Source organism: Amaranthus tricolor, chromosome 9 (assembly GCF_026212465.1).
Source record: "Amaranthus tricolor cultivar Red isolate AtriRed21 chromosome 9, ASM2621246v1, whole genome shotgun sequence".
NCBI classification, from domain to species: Eukaryota; Viridiplantae; Streptophyta; class Magnoliopsida; order Caryophyllales; family Amaranthaceae; genus Amaranthus; species Amaranthus tricolor.
Window position 1 is genome coordinate 28146284 of NC_080055.1, and position 21682 is coordinate 28167965.

The following is a 21682-nucleotide window of genomic DNA, read 5'->3' on the forward strand; positions in this document are numbered from 1 at the left end:
CTTTTATCTTTTTTTAAAAATATTATAATTTTAGGTCAAGCCAATATAAGTCGTTTTACTGTAAAACGGTCTCAACAAAGAATTAGTCTAAGAATTTTAGATTTCAGTGACAAAATTTGAGTGAAAAATTAAACCAAAATTTTTTAATATGTAAACTAAGTCAAATTACTAAAATATAACAGTGTAAAGGTTTATAGATAGATAAATATACTCCACAAAATACTCTTTCACTTCCAATGAAATTAATACAAGTGTCAAATGATATAAAAATCAAGAAAGTAGTGGCTATATTAGAATTATGTGAAAATATTAAAGGGCAAAAAATAAAGGAAAAATTGTCAAAAAGTACCTAATAAAATTTTTTTAATCAAAAAGTACCTAATAAAAAATCGTTTTGCCAAAAAATATCTAATAAAATTTTTTCTTTTCCAAAGAGTACTAAGGTTTTTCTTTAGTTAACCGTCAAATATAAAGGTTGACTGATCAAAAACAAAAATTCTTCTTCCTCATCTTTAATTTCTTTTCCAATTTAATTTCGATTTTGAGTAAAAAGTAGAGGCAGAAAATAGTGAGAAAATTGAAAATGAGGAAGAAAAATTTTCGATTTTGACCATTTAACCGTTACATTTGACAGTCAATTGAAGAAAAACGTTAATTGGTACTCTTTGAAAAAAAAAAATTAATAGATATTTTTTGACAAAACTTTATTTATTAGGTACTTTTTTGAAAAAAAAAATTTATGAGATATTTTCTGACAGTTTTCCCAAAAATAACAGATGTACATGAGAATAAGAATTATTCAAATGAAAATAGTTTAAAGTTAAAAGCACGAACCAAAATTACAAAGTAATTGGAGTTAGCTTTTATATACGTAAACCACAAGCTTAACGTCAATAACGGCCTATTAGCTCAGCTGGTTAGAGCGTCGTGCTAATAACGCGAAGGTCGCAGGTTCGAGACCTGCATGGGCCAAATTTTTAAAAAACATTCTTTTATAAATATTTTAGCTTAGGCTATTGTTTTTTTGTTAATACTATGTGAATTATTTATTCATTGTTATACAAAAACAGGAAATGGAAATAATTAAATACAAGATTAATAAAAAATGAATCATTTTTATTGATAATGAAGAACTGTTCCATTTATTGTATAATAATTATAAAGTGTATACCAAACACTTTGGTATTTCACATTATTATGATCCATGAATATGATATCAAATTCAAGACTAAGCTTGAGTTCACAAAAACTTATCAGCAAATAAATTACTGAGCCTGTACAATCTGTAGATATCTGTGTTCTAAACTTGTTTGCCCAAGAGATATTGACCTCCTCATTGCTTGCGTGCCGCGTGATAAAGCTCCAAATACTCGAGGGCTGGTCGATTCCAAGACCAGTCTTGTTCCATCACGAGCTTCTGTAATCCGTTGAACAACTCCCTTCCATCGTACCAAGATGATATCACCCTGAAAATGTTCATTAGAGAGTAAGCATTGTAGAACAAACGATATTGGATATGTGCCATTGCCAAGGTACAGAATGTACGTTGACACTCGAGGTGATCCTGATCATTGAAATCACATGAAGTCATGTATACTTGGAAGTGGTATTCCTGATCTCATCATCATCATCATCTTACCCATTGTATCCTGCTCATAGGAAACTACGATCAGGGTCTGGGGAGGAAAAGAAGGTGGCAATTCATACCCATAAAGAAGAGTGCAGCCAAATAGTCCTCAACTCGAGAAAGATTCACAGATGAATCCTTAGAAAAAACCTCAGTAGTCAAGTGGTGTTCCTGATATTAAAATGTTCATTTGAGACATACTGACACAATATAAAGCCCGGACACTCAGGGTCGTCGATTGGCAAGGGCAAAGCGGGCTACCGCCTAGGCCCCAAATTTTTAGGGCCCAAAAAACATATTTTTATGTACATAAGTGATATTAATTTAAATTAAATTTATATATAACTTACATTTTTTGCTAAGTAATATGAGTTCTTAGTTTATACATTCACAATAAAAAACAAAAAATGTATTATATTAGTCATTACGCCTTAAGTTTTTAGGGGCCCTTTCATCTTTTGCTCTAAGGTTCAAAAATGAACGGGACGGCCCTGCGGACACTAAATCGGACTAGAAATCTACAGAGCTCAAGAACAGCTTCAATCTCTTCTGTACTTGTTAGCGGAAATTGTGAAACACCCATAGGACCATAAGTCCATAACTCATCATCATTATTATACCTAGTATATCTCGCTCCCGCTCACAGAAGTCATGATCTGGGTCTGGGGAGGGTTGGATGTCGGCATAGCATACTCTTATCAAAGGAGATAAGGAGGTCCCGCCCAATAGAACCCTCGGCTCCGTAAAGGTGGCAAACCAGTTATTCAGTTAGCCTTCAATTATTGGGTCATATTCAATTGGTTTTTTATGGAAAGTTGATAATAATACCGACTATACTAGTTGGGTTCAAGACGATTTCACTCTGGGTCATAATGGTCGTATATATGGGCATCACTTCCAGTCGGCTCTTGGTCATTTTTGATCATGTAAGTTTTATCAGGTCCATGTAACAAATTAACAAAAAAAAATCGAGAGGAAAATGAGTTGTTCTCGTTTTAGGACGTCTAAATTCAAGCTAGGAAATTGCTTCATTAATCCACATAGATCATATGAAAGTCTTTGGGTGATCACTTTGGAACTTAAAATAAAAACTCCAATGGAGCAAATATCCAAATGTACTCACCTATTAAGAGCGTAATCGACACCTGCAGGATCAGCTCCCTCAAAATTGAATCCATTCGGTTCCAAACCCTGCGCTTTTGCTCTCTCTATGTCATGATCAACATCAAATACAGTATCGTAAAGTCCTGGAAAAACATGAAAAGACATGTGAACGTCTAATTATGAGGTATATTACGAATAAACGATATAAAAGACAAAGCATCAAAAGACTGAACACCTAATACAAAATATTTTGAACATGAACAGAACAAAATTTTTGCATTTAAAGATGTTGAATTGAGCAGGATTACACTATTCAGTGATGCACTCGATATATTCACATTCAGGGGTGTTCAATGGGCCGGATAAGGGCTGGGCCTAAACAAATATGGGACAGGTTGGATAAGAGCCCTTTAAACTCAATATGGGCTTTACCTGGGCCGGACTGTCAGCTTCTAAAGCCCGGCCCATTTTCATTACTAAAATTTATTATAATCTCCATTGATCAATTTATATTAGTTAAATTATCATTGATGAAGCACTCAGTCGAATTGCAATTTAGATTATTTGGCCATGACAGGTTTGGGTTCGTCAATCTAATCTTTAGCATATTCGGATATTTTTTGCTGGATTTTGAAATAGGTTAGGTTCTAGCTGATCGATCTCATTTCTGGGAGATTTTAGTTCAGTTTTGCGTGTATTACATAGAAACTTTTTGACGAGTTTGCTGGGTATGACACAAAATATAAAAAATGCTTCATACCTCCTGTTTTACGAACAACGGGAATTGAACCATATCTCATAGCAACAAGCTGCGTAAGGCCACATGGTTCAAATATTGAGGGGACAAGAATCAAATCTGAGCCAGCGTAAATCTACACGAGAAATCGTATGAAATGAGTAGGGTTAGTTGCAAAATGTTTTTCGATTACCGGTAAGATGACATGAAAGAAAAAACGATAAATTTGAGCTAAGTATTATGTACCAAATGTGAAAGCGGTTCATCGTAAGTCAAACAAAGGCGAGCACGGTCATGATGCATATTATGCAACTGATTTGCCAGATCAACAAATTCTTGCTGTATGCGCGGGTCCGGAGCAGAACCCAGCAGAACAACCTGCAAAAGGGAAGCATTAAAACCAACTTCTATGAACGATGATTTAGGAAAGCCAAGCAAAAACAGTAGTAGTACTTGTCCACCACGCTCTATGGTGCGCCAAATGGCATGCTTGATGAGATGAATGCCTTTCTGATGAGTTAAGCGAGTAATTATTCCGACAACCGGGAAATCACCTTTCTTTATGTTAAGCCTTTGTTGTAAGGCTTCCTTGGCCGCTCGTTTTCCTTCTACAACATTTTCTGATGTGTAAGATACCTGAAATTATGTATTTATCAGGTATTTGATATCCGACCAACAAAAGACGGTGATTGAGATTACAACAATTTCTTTTAGGTGTCCCAATGAGATTGCTTCAATTCCAACAATAGAAAGTTTGGGCCACTTTTTTTTCTCTTACCACATACCAAACCCTAAGTTTGTATTTGGTAGCTAAAAGAGTAAAGCAAAGCCACAGTTGCGATCTTTGATAGACGAAGCGAGTCAATTACTATAGCCTATAGGCACATTTTAAGCAACCAACTAGAATAAAGTAACTAATAATAGTAGTCACAGTCATCGCCATCAACCCAATATCCCGCACAAGTCAGGGTCCGGGAGGGAGGAGGGTAGCGGACTGATCATACCCGTGACAAGGAGAAATGCGCTCCTTCAGTTTATCCCCAAAAAAGATTAACAAATAAAGGTAGTTGGGTTAAAAAGTGGTGCTTCTGTCAATTGCTGTAGTCAAAGATGTTTCAAAAATATAGAATAAAAATCTGCTAGGATATAAATCTCCGACATCATTTCTCAAGAAATTTAAAATAAAGCCTGTAAAAAGTTACAAGAGCAAAGTCGAGGTTTACAAATATTATAGCATAAAAGAGGATGAGTAACTCACAGGAATGAACTTATCATTAAAAGGATCCCATATGTCCGGATCAATCCCATTCAATATACCATGGAATTTGTACAGGTGAGGAGCAATTGCAGGATTTCCAGCAACCTCCTTTGAATACGTATAGGAAACCTGATAACATACATAATCGAACAAACAGTTAACACATGAGCTGAAATTTGTATGTAAATCAACACCAGCACAAAAATCATTTTTGGCAAACTAATATTCTTCTTTATGCAGGGCTCTCACTTTTTGGGGTTAAATTGACCACATTTCACTGACCTTTCTTTGAAGGGAGTACCGCTATGGATTGTTTGTCACCTTCCCTCACCTAGACCCTTTTTTCGAGCGGGATATTGGGTTGATGAATGATGATGATTAATCCAAGTGTAAGATTTCCAACATGGATTAGTATATACAAATTTTTTATTTTTTTAGACATTTAGAATTGTTTAATATGAGATCTATAAAGTACAACTTAATGGTCAGCTTTCACGGCCAATGTGGATGGTTTTGAGGTTGTCGGGGCCTTTCGAGGTAAGCTTAAAACTTTTACAGAGATACGAGCATGTAGGCGACATATAGCACTATATTCCCGCCCCTCCATCAATTTCGAAACTTCCAACTTTAACACTATGGATAGAAAGTGAGGCCACACGCTAGTATGTTACTATTAGTTTTCCTTCTTTGTTCCCGCAAACCCAATCAAAATTCAAATGTATATACTCACAGTTGTAGCCTTGTCCGCAAATGCCATCGCTCTTCCAATGAAATATGCCCCAAATTCAAGATTATGAATAGTGAAAACAACACGAGCATTAGTAAGACCATACTGTCCATAATGCTCTTCGTAAAGCCATGCCACTGGAGCACTTGACCAATCGTGGCAATGAATTATATCCTGTACAAAAGAAAGAACACATTAGATATGGCATCTTAGATAAATTGGGAGAAATCAAGAGCTCGTACAACACGTACATTGACTAGTAAAATATGGCACTTAACTTGTGATAAGTAATGAATCTACCAGCAATTACATTACATGTCATATATATGGTGCTTACAACGGACCTATGTTAGTCGGACTACTAAACCCTCGTGCACAAAGATGCCTGTCCAAGAGTACGACTTGGCTATTTTATAAAATAGTCCCAAGAGTTTAAGTATGGGACAATCCATAAATTATAAGTATTCCTAATTCCGACAAAGCCCATTAGATATATTACTTTACACTGTTATCTCCCTTTGGACCTATTTAGAATTTTAACTCGTTTTGTATAAGGCCTTTTCACTATAAAACGGGTTTAAAAAAACGGTTCATTTAAAAAAAAATTGTTAGTTGATATTTTATATTAATTTCCTAAAACAACTTTTTATCTTTTTTGCTTTTATCTTTTTTTAAAAATATTATAATTTTAGGAGTATTAATTAATAAAGTTACTACTCACTTATCTCCCTTTGGACCTATTTAGAATTTTAGATCGTTTTGTATAAGGCCTTTTCACTATAAAACAGGTTTAAAAAAAACGGCTCATTTAAAAAAAATTGTTAGTTGATTTTTTATATTAATTTCCTAAAATAGCTTTTTATCTTTTTTGCTTTTATCTTTTTTTAAAAATATTATAATTTTAGATTAAGCCAATATAAGTCGTTTTACTGTGAAACGGTCTCAACAAAGAATTAGTCAAAGAATTTTAGATTTCAGTGACAAAATTTGAGTGAAAAATTAAACCAAAATTTTTTAATTTGTAAACTAAGTAAAATTACTAAAATATAACAGTGTAAAGGTTTATAGATAGATAAATATACACCACAAAATACTCTTTCACTTCCAATGAAATTAATACAAGTGTCAAATGATATAAAAATCAAGAAAGTAGTGGCTATAGAAGTATGTGAAAATATTAAAAGGGAAAAAAATAAAAGAAAAATTGTCAAAAAGTATATAATAAAATTTTTTTATCAAAAAGTACCTAATAAAAAACGTTTTGCCAACAAATACCTAATAAAATTTTTTCTTTTCCAAAGAGTACCAAGTAAGGTTTTTCTTCTATTAGCCGTCAAATATAAAGGTTGACTGATCAAAAACGAAAATTCTTCTTACTCATCTTTTATTTCTTTTCCAATTTAATTTCGATTTTGAGTAAAAAGTAGAGGCAGAAGATAGTGAGAAAATTGAAGATGAGGAAAAAAAAATTTTGATTTTGACCATTCAACCGTTATATTTGACAGTCAATTGAAGAAAAACGTTAATTAGTACTCTTTGGAAAAGAAAAAAAAGTAATTGGTATTTTTTGACAAAACTTTTTTTATTATGTACATTTGAAAAAAAATTTATGAGATATTTTCTGACAGTTTTCCAAAAATAAAAGATGCACATGAGAATAAGAATTATTCAAATGAAAATATTTTGAAGTTAAAAGGACGAACCAAAATTACAAAGTAATTGGAGTTAGTGTGTATATACGTAAACCACAAGATTAACGTCAACAACGGCCTATTAGCTCAGCTGGTTAGAGCGTCGTGCTAATAACGCGAAGGTCGCAGGTTCGAGACCTGCATGGGCCAAATTTTTAAAAATCATTTTTTTATAAATATTTTAGCTTAGGCTATTGTTTTTTTGTTAATACTATGTGAATTATTTATTCATTATTATACAAAAACAGGAAATGGAAATAGTTAAATACAAGATTAATAAAAAATGAATCATTTTTATTGATAATGAAGAACTGTTCCATTTATTGTATAATAATTATAAAGTGTATACCAAACACTTTGGTATTTCACATTATTATGATCCATGAATATGATATCAAATTCAAGACTAAGCTTGAGTTCACAAAAACTTATCAGCAAATAAATTACTGAGCCTGTACAATCTGTAGATATCTGTGTTTTCTAAACTTGTTTGCCTAAGAGATATTGACCTCCTCATTGCTTGCGTGCCGCGTGATAAAGCTCCATATACTCGAGGGCTGGTCGATTCCAAGACCAGTCTTGTTCCATCACGAGCTTTTGTAATCCGTTGAACCACTCCCTTCCATCGTACCAAGATGATATCGCCCTGAAAATGTTCATTAGAGAGTAAGCATTGTAGAACAAACGATATTGGATATGTGCCATTGCCAAGGTAAAGAATGTACATTGACACTCGAGGTGATCCTGATCATTGAAATCACATGAAGTCATGTATACTTGGAAGTGGTATTCCTAATCTCATCATCATCATCTTACCCATTGTATCCCGCTCATAGGAAACTACGATCAGGGTCTGGGGAGGAAAGGAAAGCGGCAACTCATACCCATAAAGGAGAGTGCAGCCAAAGAGTCCTCAACTCGAGAAAGATTCACAAATGAATCCTTAGAAAAAACCTCAGTAGTCAAGTGGTGTTCCTGATCTTAAAATGTTCATTTGAGACATACTGACACAATATAAAGCTCAGGCTCGTCGATTGGCAAGGGTAAAGCGGGCTACCGCCTAGGGCCCCAAAATTTTAGGGCCCAAAAAACATATTTTTATGTACATAAGTGATATTAATTTAAATTAAATTTATATATAACTTACATTTTTTGCTAAGTAATATGAGTTCTTAGTTTATATATTAACAATAAAAAACAAAAAATGTATATATTAGTCATTACGCCTTAAGTTTTTAGGGGCCCTTTTATCTTTTGCTCTGAGGTCCAAAAATGAACGGGGCGGCCCGCAGACACTAAATCGGACTAGAAGTCTACAGAGCTCAAGAACAGCTTCAATCTCTTCTGTACTTGTTAGCGGAAATTGTGAAACACCCATAGGACCATAAGTCCATAACTCATCATCATCATTATTATACCTAGTATATCTCGCTCCTGCTCACAGAAGTCATGATCTGGGTCTGGGGAGGGTTGGATGTCGGCATAGCATACTCTTATCAAAGGAGATAAGGAGGTCGCGCCCAATAGAACCCTCGGCTCCGTAAAGGTGGCAAACCAGTTATTCAGTTAGCCTTCAATTATTGGGTCATATTCAATTGGTTTATTATGGAAAGTTGATAATAATACCGACTATACTAGTTGGGTTCAAGACGATTTCACTCTGGGTCATAACGGTCGTATATATGGGCATCACTTCCAGTTGGCTCTTGGTCATTTTAGATCATGCAAGTTTTATCAGGTCCATGTAACAAATTAACAAAAAAAAATCGGGAGGAAAATGAGTTGTTCTCGTTTTAGGACGTTTAAATTCAAGCTAGGAAATTGCTTCATTAATCCACATAGATCATATAAAAGTCTTTGGGTGATCACTTTGGAACTTAAAATAAAAACTCCAATGGAGCAAATATCCGAATGTACTCACCTATTAAGAGCGTAATCGACACCTGCAGGATCAGCTCCCTCAAAATTGAATCCATTCGGTTCCAAACCCTGCGCTTTTGCTCTCTCTATGTCATGATCAACATCAAATACAGTATCGTAAAGTCCTGGAAAAACATGAAAAGACATGTGAACGTCTAATTATGAGGTATATTACGAATAAACGATATAAAAGACAAAGCATCAAAAGACTGAACACCTAATACAAAATATTTTGAACATGAACAGAACAAAATATTTGCTTTTAAAGATGTTGAATTGAGCAGGATTACACTATACAGTGATGCACTTGATATATTCACATTCAGGGGTGTTCAATGGGCCGGATAATGGCTGGGCCTAACAAATATGGGACAGGTTGGATAAGAGCCCTTTAAACTCAATATGGGCTTTACCTGGGCCGGACTGTCAGCTTCTAAAGCCCGGCCTATTTTCATTACTAAAATTTATTATAATCTCCATTGATCAATTTATATTAGTTAAATTATCATTGATGAAGCACACAGTCGAATTGCAATTTAGATTATTTGGCCATGACAGGTTTGGGTTCGTCAATCTAATCTTTAGCATATTCAGATATTTTTTGTTGGATTTTGAAATAGGTTAGGTTCTAGCTGACCGATCTCATTTCTGGGAGATTTTAGTTCAGTTTTGCGTGTATTACATAGAAAACTTTTTGACGAGTTTGCTGGGTATGACACAAAAAATAAAAAATGCTTCATACCTCCTGTTTTACGAACAACGGGAATTGAACCATATCTCATAGCAACAAGCTGCGTAAGGCCACATGGTTCAAATATTGAGGGGACGAGAATCAAATCTGAGCCAGCGTAAATCTACACGAGAAATCGTACGAAATGAGTAGGGTTAGTTGCAAAATGTTTTTCGATTACCGGTAAGATGACATGAAAGAAAAAACGATAACTTTGAGCTAAGTATTATGTACCAAATGTGAAAGAGGTTCATCGTAAGTCAAACAAAGGCGAGCACGGTCATGATGCATATTATGCAACTGATTTGCCAGATCAACAAATTCTTGCTGTATGCGCGGGTCCGGAGCAGAACCCAGCAGAACAACCTGCAAAAGGGAAGCATTAAAACCAACTTCTATGAATGATGATTTAGGAAAGCCAAGCAAAAACAGTAGTAGTACTTGTCCACCACGCTCTATGGTGCGCCAAATAGCATGCTTGATGAGATGAATGCCTTTCTGATGAGTTAAGCGAGTAATTATTCCGACAACCGGGAAATCACCTTTCTTTATGTTAAGCCTTTGTTGTAAGGCTTCCTTGGCCGCTCGTTTTCCTTCTACAACATTTTCTGATGTGTAAGATACCTGAAATTATGTATTTATCAGGTATTTGATATCCGACCAACAAAAGGCGGTGATTGAGATTACAACAATTTCATTTAGGTGTCCCAATGAGATTGCTTCAATTCCAACAATAGAAAGTTTGGGCCACTTTTTTTTCTCTTACCACCTACCAAACCCTAAGTTTGTATTTGGTAGCTAAAAGAGTAAAGCATAGCCATAGTTGCAATCTTTGATAGACGAAGCGAGTCAATTACTATAGCCTATAGGCACATTTTAAGCAACCAACTAGAATAAAGTAACTAATAATAGTAGTCACAGTCATCGCCATCAACCCAATATCCCACACAAGTCAGGGTCTGGGAGGGAGGAGGGCAGTGGACTGATCATACCCGTGACAAGGAGAAATGCGCTCATTCAGTTTATCCCCAAAAAAAGATTAACAAATAAAGGTAGTTGGGATAAAAAGTGGTGCTTCTGTCAATTGCTGTAGTCAAAGATGTTTCAAAAATATAGAATAAAAATCTGCTAGGATATAAATCTCCGACATCATTTCTCAAGAAATTTAAAATAAAGCCTGTAAAAAGTTACAAGAGCAAAGTCGAGGTTTACAAATATTATAGCATAAAAGAGGATGAGTAACTCACAGGAATGAACTTATCATTAAAAGGATCCCATATGTCCGGATCAATCCCATTCAATATACCATGGAATTTGTACAGGTGAGGAGCAATTGCAGGATTTCCAGCAACCTCCTTTGAATACGTATAGGAAACCTGATAACATACATAATCGAACAAACAGTTAACACATGAGCTGAAATTTGTATGTAAATCAACACCAGCACAAAAATCATTTTTGGCAAACTCATATTCTTCTTTATGCAGGGCTCTCACTTTTTGGGGGTTAAATTGACCACATTTCTCTGGCCTTTCTTTGAAGGGAGTACCGCTATGGATTGTTTGTCACCTTCCCTCACCTAAACCCTTTTTTCGAGCAGGATATTGGGTTGATGAATGATGATGATTAATCCAAGTGTAAGATTTCCAACATGGATTAGTATATACAAATTTTTTATTTTTTTAGACATTTAGAATTGTTTAATATGAGATCTATAAAGTACAACTTAATGGTCAGCTTTCACGGCCAATGTGGATGGTTTTGAGGTTGTCGGGGCCTTTCGAGGTAAGCTTAAAATTTTTACAGAGATACGAGCATGCAGGCGACATATAGCACTATATTCTCGCCCCTCCATCAATTTCGAAACTTCCAACTTTAACACTATGGATAGAAAGTGAGGCCACACGCTAGTATGTTACTATTAGTTTTCCTTCTTTGTTCCCGCAAACCCAATCAAAATTCAAATGTATATACTCACAGTTGTAGCCTTGTCCGCAAATGCCATCGCTCTTCCAATGAAATATGCCCCAAATTCAAGATTATGAATAGTGAAAACAACACGAGCATTAGTAAGACCATACTGTCCATAATGCTCTTTGTAAAGCCATGCCACTGGAGCACTTGACCAATCGTGGCAATGAATTATATCCTGTACAAAAGAAAGAACACATTAGATATGACATCTTAGATAAATTGGGAGAAATCAAGAGCTCGTACAACACGTACATTGACTAGTAAAATATGGCACTTAACTTGTGATAAGTAATGAATCTACCAGCAATTACATTACATGTCATATATATGGTGCTTAGAACGGACCTATGTTAGTCGGACTACTAAACCCTCGTGCACAAAGATGCCTGTCCAAGAGTACGACTTGGCTATTTTATAAAATAGTCCCAAGAGTTTAAGTATGGGACAATCCAGAAATTATAAGTATACCTAATTCCGACAAAGCCCATTAGATATATTACTTTTCAATCAAACTGTTATGGTGCTGCATGTCTACAGAAAACCTTTAGATTATAGATTTGGTTCGCCTAGGGTCCATGTGATAGTAAGATACTGAGGGGGGCTTTTGTCAAGGAGGTAAAAACCTGATAAAGGTTTTTGATGGGCCGAGCCCCCATTTTGAGCCCTTATCTAGTTTTGTAAGGGCCAGGTTGAAAATGAATCGGGCCTAAAACAAGCACTACTGTAATTAAAATGAAGTGGGCGTTAAAAGGCTCAATAAGGGTTGGAAACGGGCCTTTATAAATAGCATAAAGCAAATGAGAAATTAGTAGTGAATTGGAGGGAGTATTATATATGAGGATGCCAATGGGAATTATTAGCGTTTTTAGTTATTATAAATGATAATTTAATTATTATATATTGATCAACAAGGATTACAATTTTTTATTAATAAAAATGGGCCGGGCTTTCAAAACCCAAACCATGTAAAGCCCATATTAAGTTTAACAGCCTGTCTTGTATGAGACCGCATCACGGTGAGACGACCTCAAAACAAGAAGCCTATCAACTAAAAGTTTCTATTATTGGGCTATTTAATCTAAGTATGAGGCATGTATCACGGTGAGACCGTCACATACAAGAATTTGTGTAATTTCAAAAGGACCCTTATCCAATTCGACCCATATTTGTTTAAGCCCAACCTGGCCCATATTCGGCCCATTGAACACCCCAACAAACAACCAAGAGATTTAAGAAATCCATTAAATTAAGTACTCAAAACTCACAGGATGGAATCCACTTTGGAGGAGATACTCAAGTGCAGCGTGACAAAAGAAGCCAAACCTCTCACCATCATTTCTACCAATATAGACAGAACCGGTACGGAATAATCTGTCCAAAACAAGAAAGGAATCATCAGCAAATGACCATATCGTGTGCAGTCACATAGCAACTGTACAGTAGAGACTGCAAGAAGCAGTCAAACATAAAACGGTATTGAGACACAGAAAAGTTATCAATTACCCGTTCAACGGCTCCAAAAAGTGAACAGAAAGTCCTTCAACCTTCCCGAACCAAACTTTTATCTCGGTACCACCCCATGAATAACTCTTTGCGTAATGGAAGTCCTTCACCTGTTTCAAATCATCGACAGTAATTCACAGTCAAGAACGTATAAATCTGAAGACTTCAAAAAAAAAAAGTTATAAACAGAAATTAGAAGAGCTTCAAAGTATAAGCGATTCTGATTCGGTAAGAGCAAGCACAGAAAAATCGGAAAGTTGCTTACATGGTTAAGGTTCAAGCAATCGTACTTTGGAAGAACTACATCAACATGATGGTTCAAATCTTGAACAGCACGTGACAAGCTAGTTACAACATCTCCAAGACCACCCACCTGCAGCAGATTTAGGATAACAATTTATCATGTATGTAGGCATCAGTGGAACATAATATTCTAGTTAGTTAGCCTTTTGAATTCGCAATTCACTCGAAATGGTTCAAAAATAGCCTAAAATCGACCATAATTCTCTTTTCTCGATTCGCGATTTGCGAGGCAATTAGCGAATCATATGACACTGGTAGGCATTAGGCAACTTGGGCTTAAAAAGCAAACAAAAGGCTCATCTTTATAAACAATCTCATATTAAGTTTTTCTTTCACATTAGATGAAGAAAGGAGCACTACATCAGCGCAAGCCGTGATTAGTTAAATAAAGTTTTTAGCAGGCGGACAACTGCTTCTGTTTGATCCACTCGCCAAGCAAATTAAGGGCCACTTGAGCTTAAAGAAAATACAGTCCATCATATCACTCAACTCCTTTGATTGTAATTCCGAAAACAGGGCACCACTTTATTAGTTTAAGTCCTAGTTCATATTCATTTTCGAATATCTGGCTTACTAAAGAAAATTTAGTCATCTATGACCAAAGTGTAAATCGAAAACAACTTCTTCGCCAATGCAATTGGTATGACTTTCCTTCCTAAAATATCATCCAAACACACTCTAAAGGATAATCTTAATATTAGCTCATCGGAACCCCATTTCCTCCTAAAAAATAAAGCACGATACTTCCTATGGTTTTTAGTTGTGTCACTTTCTTTTAGGGTGGTTTTTTAGTAGTTGAATAATGCCTAAATTAGTAACGTAACCCATGTGCCTTCTCTTTATTTCCCCGCATCACAATTCACATGGGTCCGTTTCTCCACTCCTTTTTATCACTCTCCTATCACATGGAATTTTTCCACATCCACGATGCAATAACAAAAATGAACTTCGTGTAACATGTCTCAACACAATTTCATCGACCCCATAACCTTAATTATCACCATGGTTGTAGGCTTGTAGCACTTTGAAAATTTGAAAACTTATTAGAACACAAGCAATAACACTCGACAAAAATAACACAAAGATACCAAAGCATTAACAGCAACACATGGGTTCGACTAGAACAACAATAGCCCAATGAAAATTGTACCTTAGCTATAGGGGCCATTTCAACCGCTATATGGACGATATGCAAAGGAGGCTCTTTGGCTATCCCACCGAAGACTGGTACATGGTAATCCATACCATTTCTATTGTCAAAAACTCCACCATCCTCCCGCTCAGAGAAAACAAAATCCATCATGTATGCATCCAATGGCACCTTGACTACAAAGACGACTTTGCTTTAGGAGTTATCAAGGACTAAACTCTCAGTTTCAAAACCACTACAATATTTAATATTTAAAAAGTCTACTAAGAACAATAAAATTCAAGCATCAAATTAATTTCCATCATGTATGCTTCCGATGACGCCTTGATTACAATAGGGGCCAAAATGTCAATTGCAAAGCAACTGTGATGTTTAACGTTCTAACTCAAGGTTATCGAAACAAAGTACAATCCATATAATTCACTGCACAAACAATGACATCCATATAATTCACCAGACAAACAAGAAATATAGAAGCAAATTGACACCACCAACATCAAGAAAATGGATCCGTGATTGGAAATCAAGCATATGGTTTAGAAGATTATTAGGCCTACCAGTTGTTTGGACATGAGAACCATTCTCGGCAGGTAACATTTTCCGAGGAGGCAATGGGCCTCTGCGATGAGTCCATCGATTAAAGGAACCTCTAAACCAAACATCTTGTTTCCCATGCAAAATAGTGTTAGAAGGGTTGTAATGCACGGTAACATCTCGTCCCGCTTGTACATCTACGGGATCAGTGTAAACAATGTGCCTTTGAGACTGCAAGAATTTCTTCAAAGTTTTTTCTTTTGTTTCAGCTTTCATGCGAGCTGTTTTCTCAGCCTGTCCCACCAAAAAAAAAAAAAAAACACAACTATCATGGGATATACATATTAATCAAAAAGACACATATAAGTAACTTTTCGAGGAGGAAACTGTATCATCAAAATCTAAAATTCTAAACTAGCACTTGATTTATACGGCAATATTAGGAGTAAGAGGGTGTTCCAATATCTAACTGCGGATGTTGTCAAAGCCACAATATGTTCTATAGTGAAATGACTCATTAAATCATGTGCACTTCTTATTTATGTAAAGTTGCACATCATTACCAAGGGTCAATCGAAAACAACCTCTTTGTTATTGCTATCACTGACAAGAGTCAGGTTGCGTGCAATTTGGGCCCCCCAAACCTCACCCTTGGTGGGAGCCATTTAATGACATTGCGTTAATGAAATGTTGTTGTTGTGATAGGAACATACTAGTAAAAAGATATCCTCTTGATGAAGCTTAATGATGAAGTGATTACCTTGGCACGTGCTGCCTGCTCTTTTAATCTCCTTTCCTCCTGAAGATTCTGGTAAATACGCAGTTCTTCCTCAACCCAAAAGAGTTCATCAGGCACAGCCAAGGGAACAATAGCATGAAAATCCTGGCGCTTGTTGTTATCATAGATGGAAGCATTCTTTGGTGCACCATCAGCAAAAACCCAGTCCAAGACAACCGCTTGATCAGGAACAACAACTAAACAAAGAAACACTCAAATGCATCAGTATATGGAAGTAAGAAACAGTTCAAAGATGCAACATACGCAAAAAAATTTGCCCACTAGCCCTTTAGTTCATCTTAAAGATCCTTCTAATCATATTGCAGAAATAAGGTATTTTGCCCAATATCGACCAAGACCATGAGACTAGAACGCAGCTTTTATACATTATGATACGCTTAATATCAGCTCATTAAAAGTACAAACCATTAAAACTCGGGTGATAGAATATGATGAAGCCTTGTGACCCATCTATATCTAGTAGGTGAAAGTTAACCTCCCATGATTAGAATGCACTGCCTTTGTTTGTTATCAATTATGTTTAATTATGTGAAAAAGCAGACACACTTTTTTGATATGTTACTCCCTCCATTCTGTAATGTTCTTTTCATTTGGAATATTCCACTATAAGGAGAGAAGAGTTTGACTATGATTTTTGAGAGATATGTAGAACATATAAGGTATCCATGTGAGATTGTGAGATCTTGTTACATACGTCCTAATCTATACTTTATTATCATACATTTTTTCAATTTTTTATCATGCATAATTAGAGAGATTAGGTTTAAAAATTGCTTTGAAAACTATGCAAAAAGTAAATGCGAAGAACAAAAAAGAACAAAGGGAGTATGAATTATGCTTAAATACTGACAGGTAAAAAAGAAAAAGAAAACTACTAGGAATAATACAACCTTTTGCTTATTTCCCTACAATAATACCAACTTTAAATTAACAATGATTAATACCGACTTAGGGGATGTTTCTCTAGAATATCCCTAACATGTTAAAAATCAAACTATAGCAGATTATATATTATAAAAAAATTGGTAAATTAGCTAATAAACTAAAGTTAGTATTATTCTAAGAAAAAAAACCCCTAGTTGGTGTTATTTATGGTTAATCAAAGTTGGTATTATTGTAGGAAAATTAACGAAAAGTTGTATTATTCGCGGTAATTTTTCCAAAAGAAAAGAAATTTCCAAGACAGTCAGTTGAATAGATTAGTGCTACAACAAAAGAGGGATCATCATACCTTCAGCATACCACCAGTCACCACCTTTCTCCTCAGATTTCACCAGTTGAGCAACAACTGAGAGCCCATGACTCCAACTATTATGACCCCCATGAATCCAAACATCCTTGGCATGAACGAGTGGACCAGAGCTCTTGTTATAATACAAACGCACCAAATCACCATCTTTAAACTCTCGAGGTTCGAAAAACCAGACATTTTCCAGGGACGAAACAGCTTTACCCATCAATTCTTTCAACTTTCCTCTTCGTTTCTCCACTTCTACCTTTGCTTGCGCTCGATCAGCTTCGCTTGCAGCTCTCTCTTCCTCCCTTCGTCTCTGCTCCTCAGCTTGTCTTTGTCTCTCAGCTTCCAATGCTGCCACCTTCTCTTGTTCCTTACGTTTCTCCTCGAGCAAAAAATCCTCGAAAATGTACGCATCCATACCCCCTTCCACAGCTATGTGGAAATCTTTCTTCCCATTATTGTCATAAACATCTCGCCCGTTAAAAAATACAAAATCTATCTTATATGCTTCCTTAGGAACATGAATCTGACAGGACCACCAGTCGCCTTTGAGATTCGTCTTTTGAAGTCTTGTGGTAAATGATTTCCACCGCCAGTCATTAAATGCGCCCATGACGAGCACATCGGGCTCATCTTTAAGAGTCGAAAGACTCCGATTGATGAACAGCTCGATATCTTGATCCGGCTTTGCTGACCTAGGATAAATAAAGATTTTGTTCCCACTGGATAAATTCTCCTCAGCCATTTCCTCGATCACTTGTTTCCGTACGAGTGCTTTTTTCTCCATCTCCAATTTCCGCAAAGACTCTTCCAATTCCTTCTCGTAAGTCGACACAGTACCTCTCATATCAGAACACAACTCCTCCGTTTCCACAACATTATCATCATCAGCTACTGTACTATCTAAAATTTCAGGGGCATTTCCGATCCCCAGTGTTTCGGTTTCAGTAACATTCGTGTCAGACTCAACGGTTTCGTAGCTCGTCATAGATAGATTCTCCTGAACATTAACTAAATCCATCACCTTTTTCTCAAATGGGGTTATATCGGAAACCCCTTTCTCCGATAGCAACACTTTCGTATCACCCACAAAATTTTCTTCATTGCTTTGCTGATTTTCCAAAGATAAATCCTCAATTACCTTTGATTCGTCACTCTCTTTCTCATCACTGATTATCGTATCAGAAACCACTATTTCATTTTCAGTGGAAGTTTCTTGATCATCGTCTAAATTCTCACTAGTTTTCTCTTTTCCGATAGACCCACTAGAATTTTCTATCTCCTTGATTGGATTTGCGCTAGCAACGACTGCTTCGTTAGCTGCAGATACATTTCCAACTTTCCCATTAGTTGCATCCTCTCGTTGTTCGAACTTATTTACTCGAGGAGCTTCTAATCGCTCACTTTCCTTGCCACTACTAATTCCTACATCAGATTCTCTCCTACTAAGCTCGGGAGATGAAGAAACTGAACTGCTGCTGTCTTCTTCATTCCTTTGATCCCTCTTCTGCGAGCTAGTTCCAACTGGAGCCTTTGGAACGAATCCTTTTGGAGCTGGACTTTTAGACCTTGATGTAGACCATCTTTTTTGTTTCTTCTTCGAAAAATCTATCAGAATCGATGAGCATTGCTAAGTTAGTGTCTGAATAACTAAAAAAGGAAACGACTTCCAAAAACGAACTGAAAAGGAAAGTGAGAACATAACACTACTAACCACCGGTAGCAGAACATGGACGGAAAAACCCATTCCTTGAATACTCGAGGTTCCTAGAATAAAACTGGGACAAAAATATGTACCAGAACCAAAGTTAGTTGAGGCTCATATACAACTGACAACATCACAACAAGGAATCATTGCTCAGAAACTAAGCTTGCACCCCTGAAATATGATATATATAATAGCCAAAATAGATTCTATGAGCGGCATATATTGGGTATAATGACAAATTGATGATGAAAGCCATTAAAATACGAGCAACCCACAAGAACAGACTGCCAAAAAATGAACAAGGAAGAATAATCAAATAAGCATGTTGATCACTTCATTGCTTTCAGGCACAATATTGATAAATCTTCGATGTCGGATCACATGTGGGTTGTTTATCCAACACTCCTCAAATGTGAGCCCATTTTTTATCGGGCAAGAAGCCAGGAACATCATTATTTTTGAACCGACACATTGTTTAGTATGGAAGAACAATATTTTTTTTTGTTTCAAATTGATCGGAAATTGTTGGCTCTAATACCATTATAAACTTTCAATATGGGATCACATGGGTTATTTTTTCCAACAAACATAGGGTCTACATTTCAAATCCCAAAACTAAAATGATTAATTTAATTAAATCAAAAATCCCCTTTGCAAAAAGAACAATTTACAGCACAACATATAGGAATGGCACAAAAGATCTCAGCTTTGGGTAATTCTTAACATGTAAATCAATACTCTAATACATTGAATAGACAAGGGTATAATCCATTGCCACATTACTAGGAATCCATTCTTGCAACAGAATTGAGTTCCATAATCCATAGCAACAAGAAATCATATGTGAAATTCTGAATTTCATCATACACGACTCCAAAATTAAACAACAACTAATTAATCAACTAAAAGATCTCCATTGAAACAACTACTTGCATAAGGCATAAAATTGGAACAAAATGAAATCACTAAACCAATCATAAATCCCCATTAAAATTTGAAGCAAGGATAATCTACAGCACAGCATATGTAAAAAGTTCAACAAAAACAGTCAAACTAAAAGGGATAAAAGTATTAAAAAAAAGTCCAAAATTCATATGCATAAACAAATTATTAAAAAAAAAAATTTTAAAAAAAAAAAGAAAGAAAAAACTTACTTGAGAGAATCTAGTAGATGATTTAAAAGGGAAAAACCCAGTAAATGGTCTAAAATTCAATTGGGCATTTTGCCTAAAACTTTGTCTACACCAAAGATTTGGTCTTTGAGTTTGTAAAGGAACATCCATGGCTGCTCTTTGCTTGCTTTCTTAAAGTTTCTTCCTTTGCATTAAAAACTCCAATACCCACCTCTAATTAGTGTTCATTCATTGAATTTTGTAAATAAAATAAAATTAAAAATTGGAAAGTATTTATTATAATAAATTTGATTGATTTATTATTTATATACTTTTTTTATTGACAAACTAAATAATAATAACAAATGGAAAAATATCAAGATAAGAAGACAGGCAAAATTTGGCTAGTAGTAAAACCATTGTATTCTCTTGCTGAGTGGAATTATCAGTCATGGCCTAAGAATTTGAGCCATATGTTGGAGAGTTTTATCTTGGGGGGTATTCTTTTGCATACTTGGGTGTTTCATCATTTTCCACCGTTAATTATTCTGCCTACTGCCCATGATTTTAATTGACGGGTAAGAATTGTCCAAGATTTATATTTGTGAGCTCACCAATTTTCTTGTTAGTAGTTCTGTTAAAAAAATCATAATAATGCGAACATTTTAAAAGAATAAGTAATTAATATGAAAAATTCAAAAAATAAGTAACTTTTAAACTTAATTTTTAAAATAAGTATTTTTTTTGCTTAGAGCACAGATTCAGAGTTGTTGGCTGTTATTAACAGTAAACAAAAAAGCTTGGTAAAAAGAGTCAAAAAATGTTCTTGGCAAAAAGTGGTTCTTTTGGGAATTAAGTTTAGAAGTTTTTATTTTTTGAATTTTTTATATTAATTTGCTTATTCTTTTCAAATTTTCAAATAATACTTGGGAGTAATTTTGTTATTGATGGGTAGCTTAAGATAAACAAAAAATATTTATTTATAAAAGTCCGTTATAAGGATAAAAGAAAATATTTTTCAACCATTAAGAATTTAGGATATCTTATTATTCTCATGAGTAAGTCTTTTAATTCCTAAACATTACAATTCGCTTTATCATAAATTGAAAAATGAAATAATCAATATTTTATCATTGTTTTCCGCCACCCATATTTATCAATCTAAATTATTTTGTGCACAAATTCTTACTTGAGATCGTTTTTACAAAAGACGTCTCAAGTTTAGGCTAGCCTAATTTTTAGATTTTAAAAAAATAACTAAATTTTCTTTCATTTTCATTTTTTCTTTTTCTCTTTTTTGACAAAACTACTCATCTTTTTCTCTCAAATTCCATTTGTGGTTTTCAATCTCCATCTTTCTCTCTCAAATTCTATTGTTGTTTATTCTCTGTTTATCTTCTTTAACATTTGCAAAACCACCACAGTTATGTATTTATACTTCATCATTTTCGTTGTTAAAGCTTTCATTTACATTTTTTTTGGGGTTGATTGTGTTAAATATTAATTGGATTTACAATTTTTTGATTATTTTTTAAATTAAGCTTCATCAATGGTGTAAATAGTGATGTT

At 35.1% G+C, this 21682-nt stretch overlaps 2 protein-coding genes and 2 non-coding genes across 4 annotated transcripts; 2 read left to right on the top strand and 2 right to left on the bottom strand.

Moving 5' to 3' along the window:
- Positions 1-898: 898 nt before the first annotated feature.
- TRNAI-AAU (transfer RNA isoleucine (anticodon AAU)) lies at positions 899-972 on the top strand. The gene has a single exon. It is a non-coding gene; the product is annotated as a tRNA-Ile (tRNA).
- Positions 973-1103: 131 nt separating this feature from the next.
- LOC130823451 (starch synthase 3, chloroplastic/amyloplastic-like) lies at positions 1104-5774 on the bottom strand. Its single transcript, XM_057688070.1, has 8 exons — positions 5763-5774; positions 5456-5626; positions 4726-4854; positions 3921-4103; positions 3714-3845; positions 3492-3603; positions 2751-2874; positions 1104-1466 (listed from the first exon to the last, which is right to left on the bottom strand). Exons 1-8 carry the CDS (start codon positions 5772-5774, stop codon positions 1334-1336), a joined length of 996 nt encoding a protein of 331 aa, XP_057544053.1. The 3' UTR covers positions 1104-1333.
- Positions 5775-7219: 1445 nt separating this feature from the next.
- TRNAI-AAU (transfer RNA isoleucine (anticodon AAU)) lies at positions 7220-7293 on the top strand. The gene has a single exon. It is a non-coding gene; the product is annotated as a tRNA-Ile (tRNA).
- A 128-nt stretch (positions 7294-7421) lies between these two features.
- LOC130823619 (starch synthase 3, chloroplastic/amyloplastic) lies at positions 7422-20665 on the bottom strand. The gene is made up of 16 exons (XM_057688308.1): positions 20156-20665; positions 19008-19071; positions 17288-18901; positions 16018-16232; positions 15281-15551; positions 14724-14899; positions 13536-13643; positions 13271-13380; positions 13033-13138; positions 11772-11942; positions 11041-11169; positions 10235-10417; positions 10028-10159; positions 9806-9917; positions 9065-9188; positions 7422-7789 (listed from the first exon to the last, which is right to left on the bottom strand). Exons 1-16 carry the CDS (start codon positions 20282-20284, stop codon positions 7657-7659), a joined length of 3777 nt encoding a protein of 1258 aa, XP_057544291.1. The 5' UTR covers positions 20285-20665; the 3' UTR covers positions 7422-7656.
- Between the last annotated feature and the right edge of the window lie 1017 nt (positions 20666-21682).

Coding starts and splice junctions, on each gene's coding strand:
- LOC130823451 (XM_057688070.1), bottom strand. Junction 3,604..3,713: donor ATGAACCGCTTTCACATTTG/GTACATAATACT, acceptor TTTCTCGTGTAG/ATTTACGCTGGCTCAGATTT. Junction 2,875..3,491: donor CGTTGTTCGTAAAACAGGAG/GTATGAAGCATT, acceptor ATGTTTTTCCAG/GACTTTACGATACTGTATTT.
- LOC130823619 (XM_057688308.1), bottom strand. CDS start 20,284: ATGGATGTTCCTTTACAAACTCAAAGACCAAATCTTTGGTGTAGACAA. Junction 18,902..19,007: donor TCCATGTTCTGCTACCGGTG/GTTAGTAGTGTT, acceptor CGATTCTGATAG/ATTTTTCGAAGAAGAAACAA. Junction 10,160..10,234: donor CCATAGAGCGTGGTGGACAA/GTACTACTACTG, acceptor TCCCTTTTGCAG/GTTGTTCTGCTGGGTTCTGC.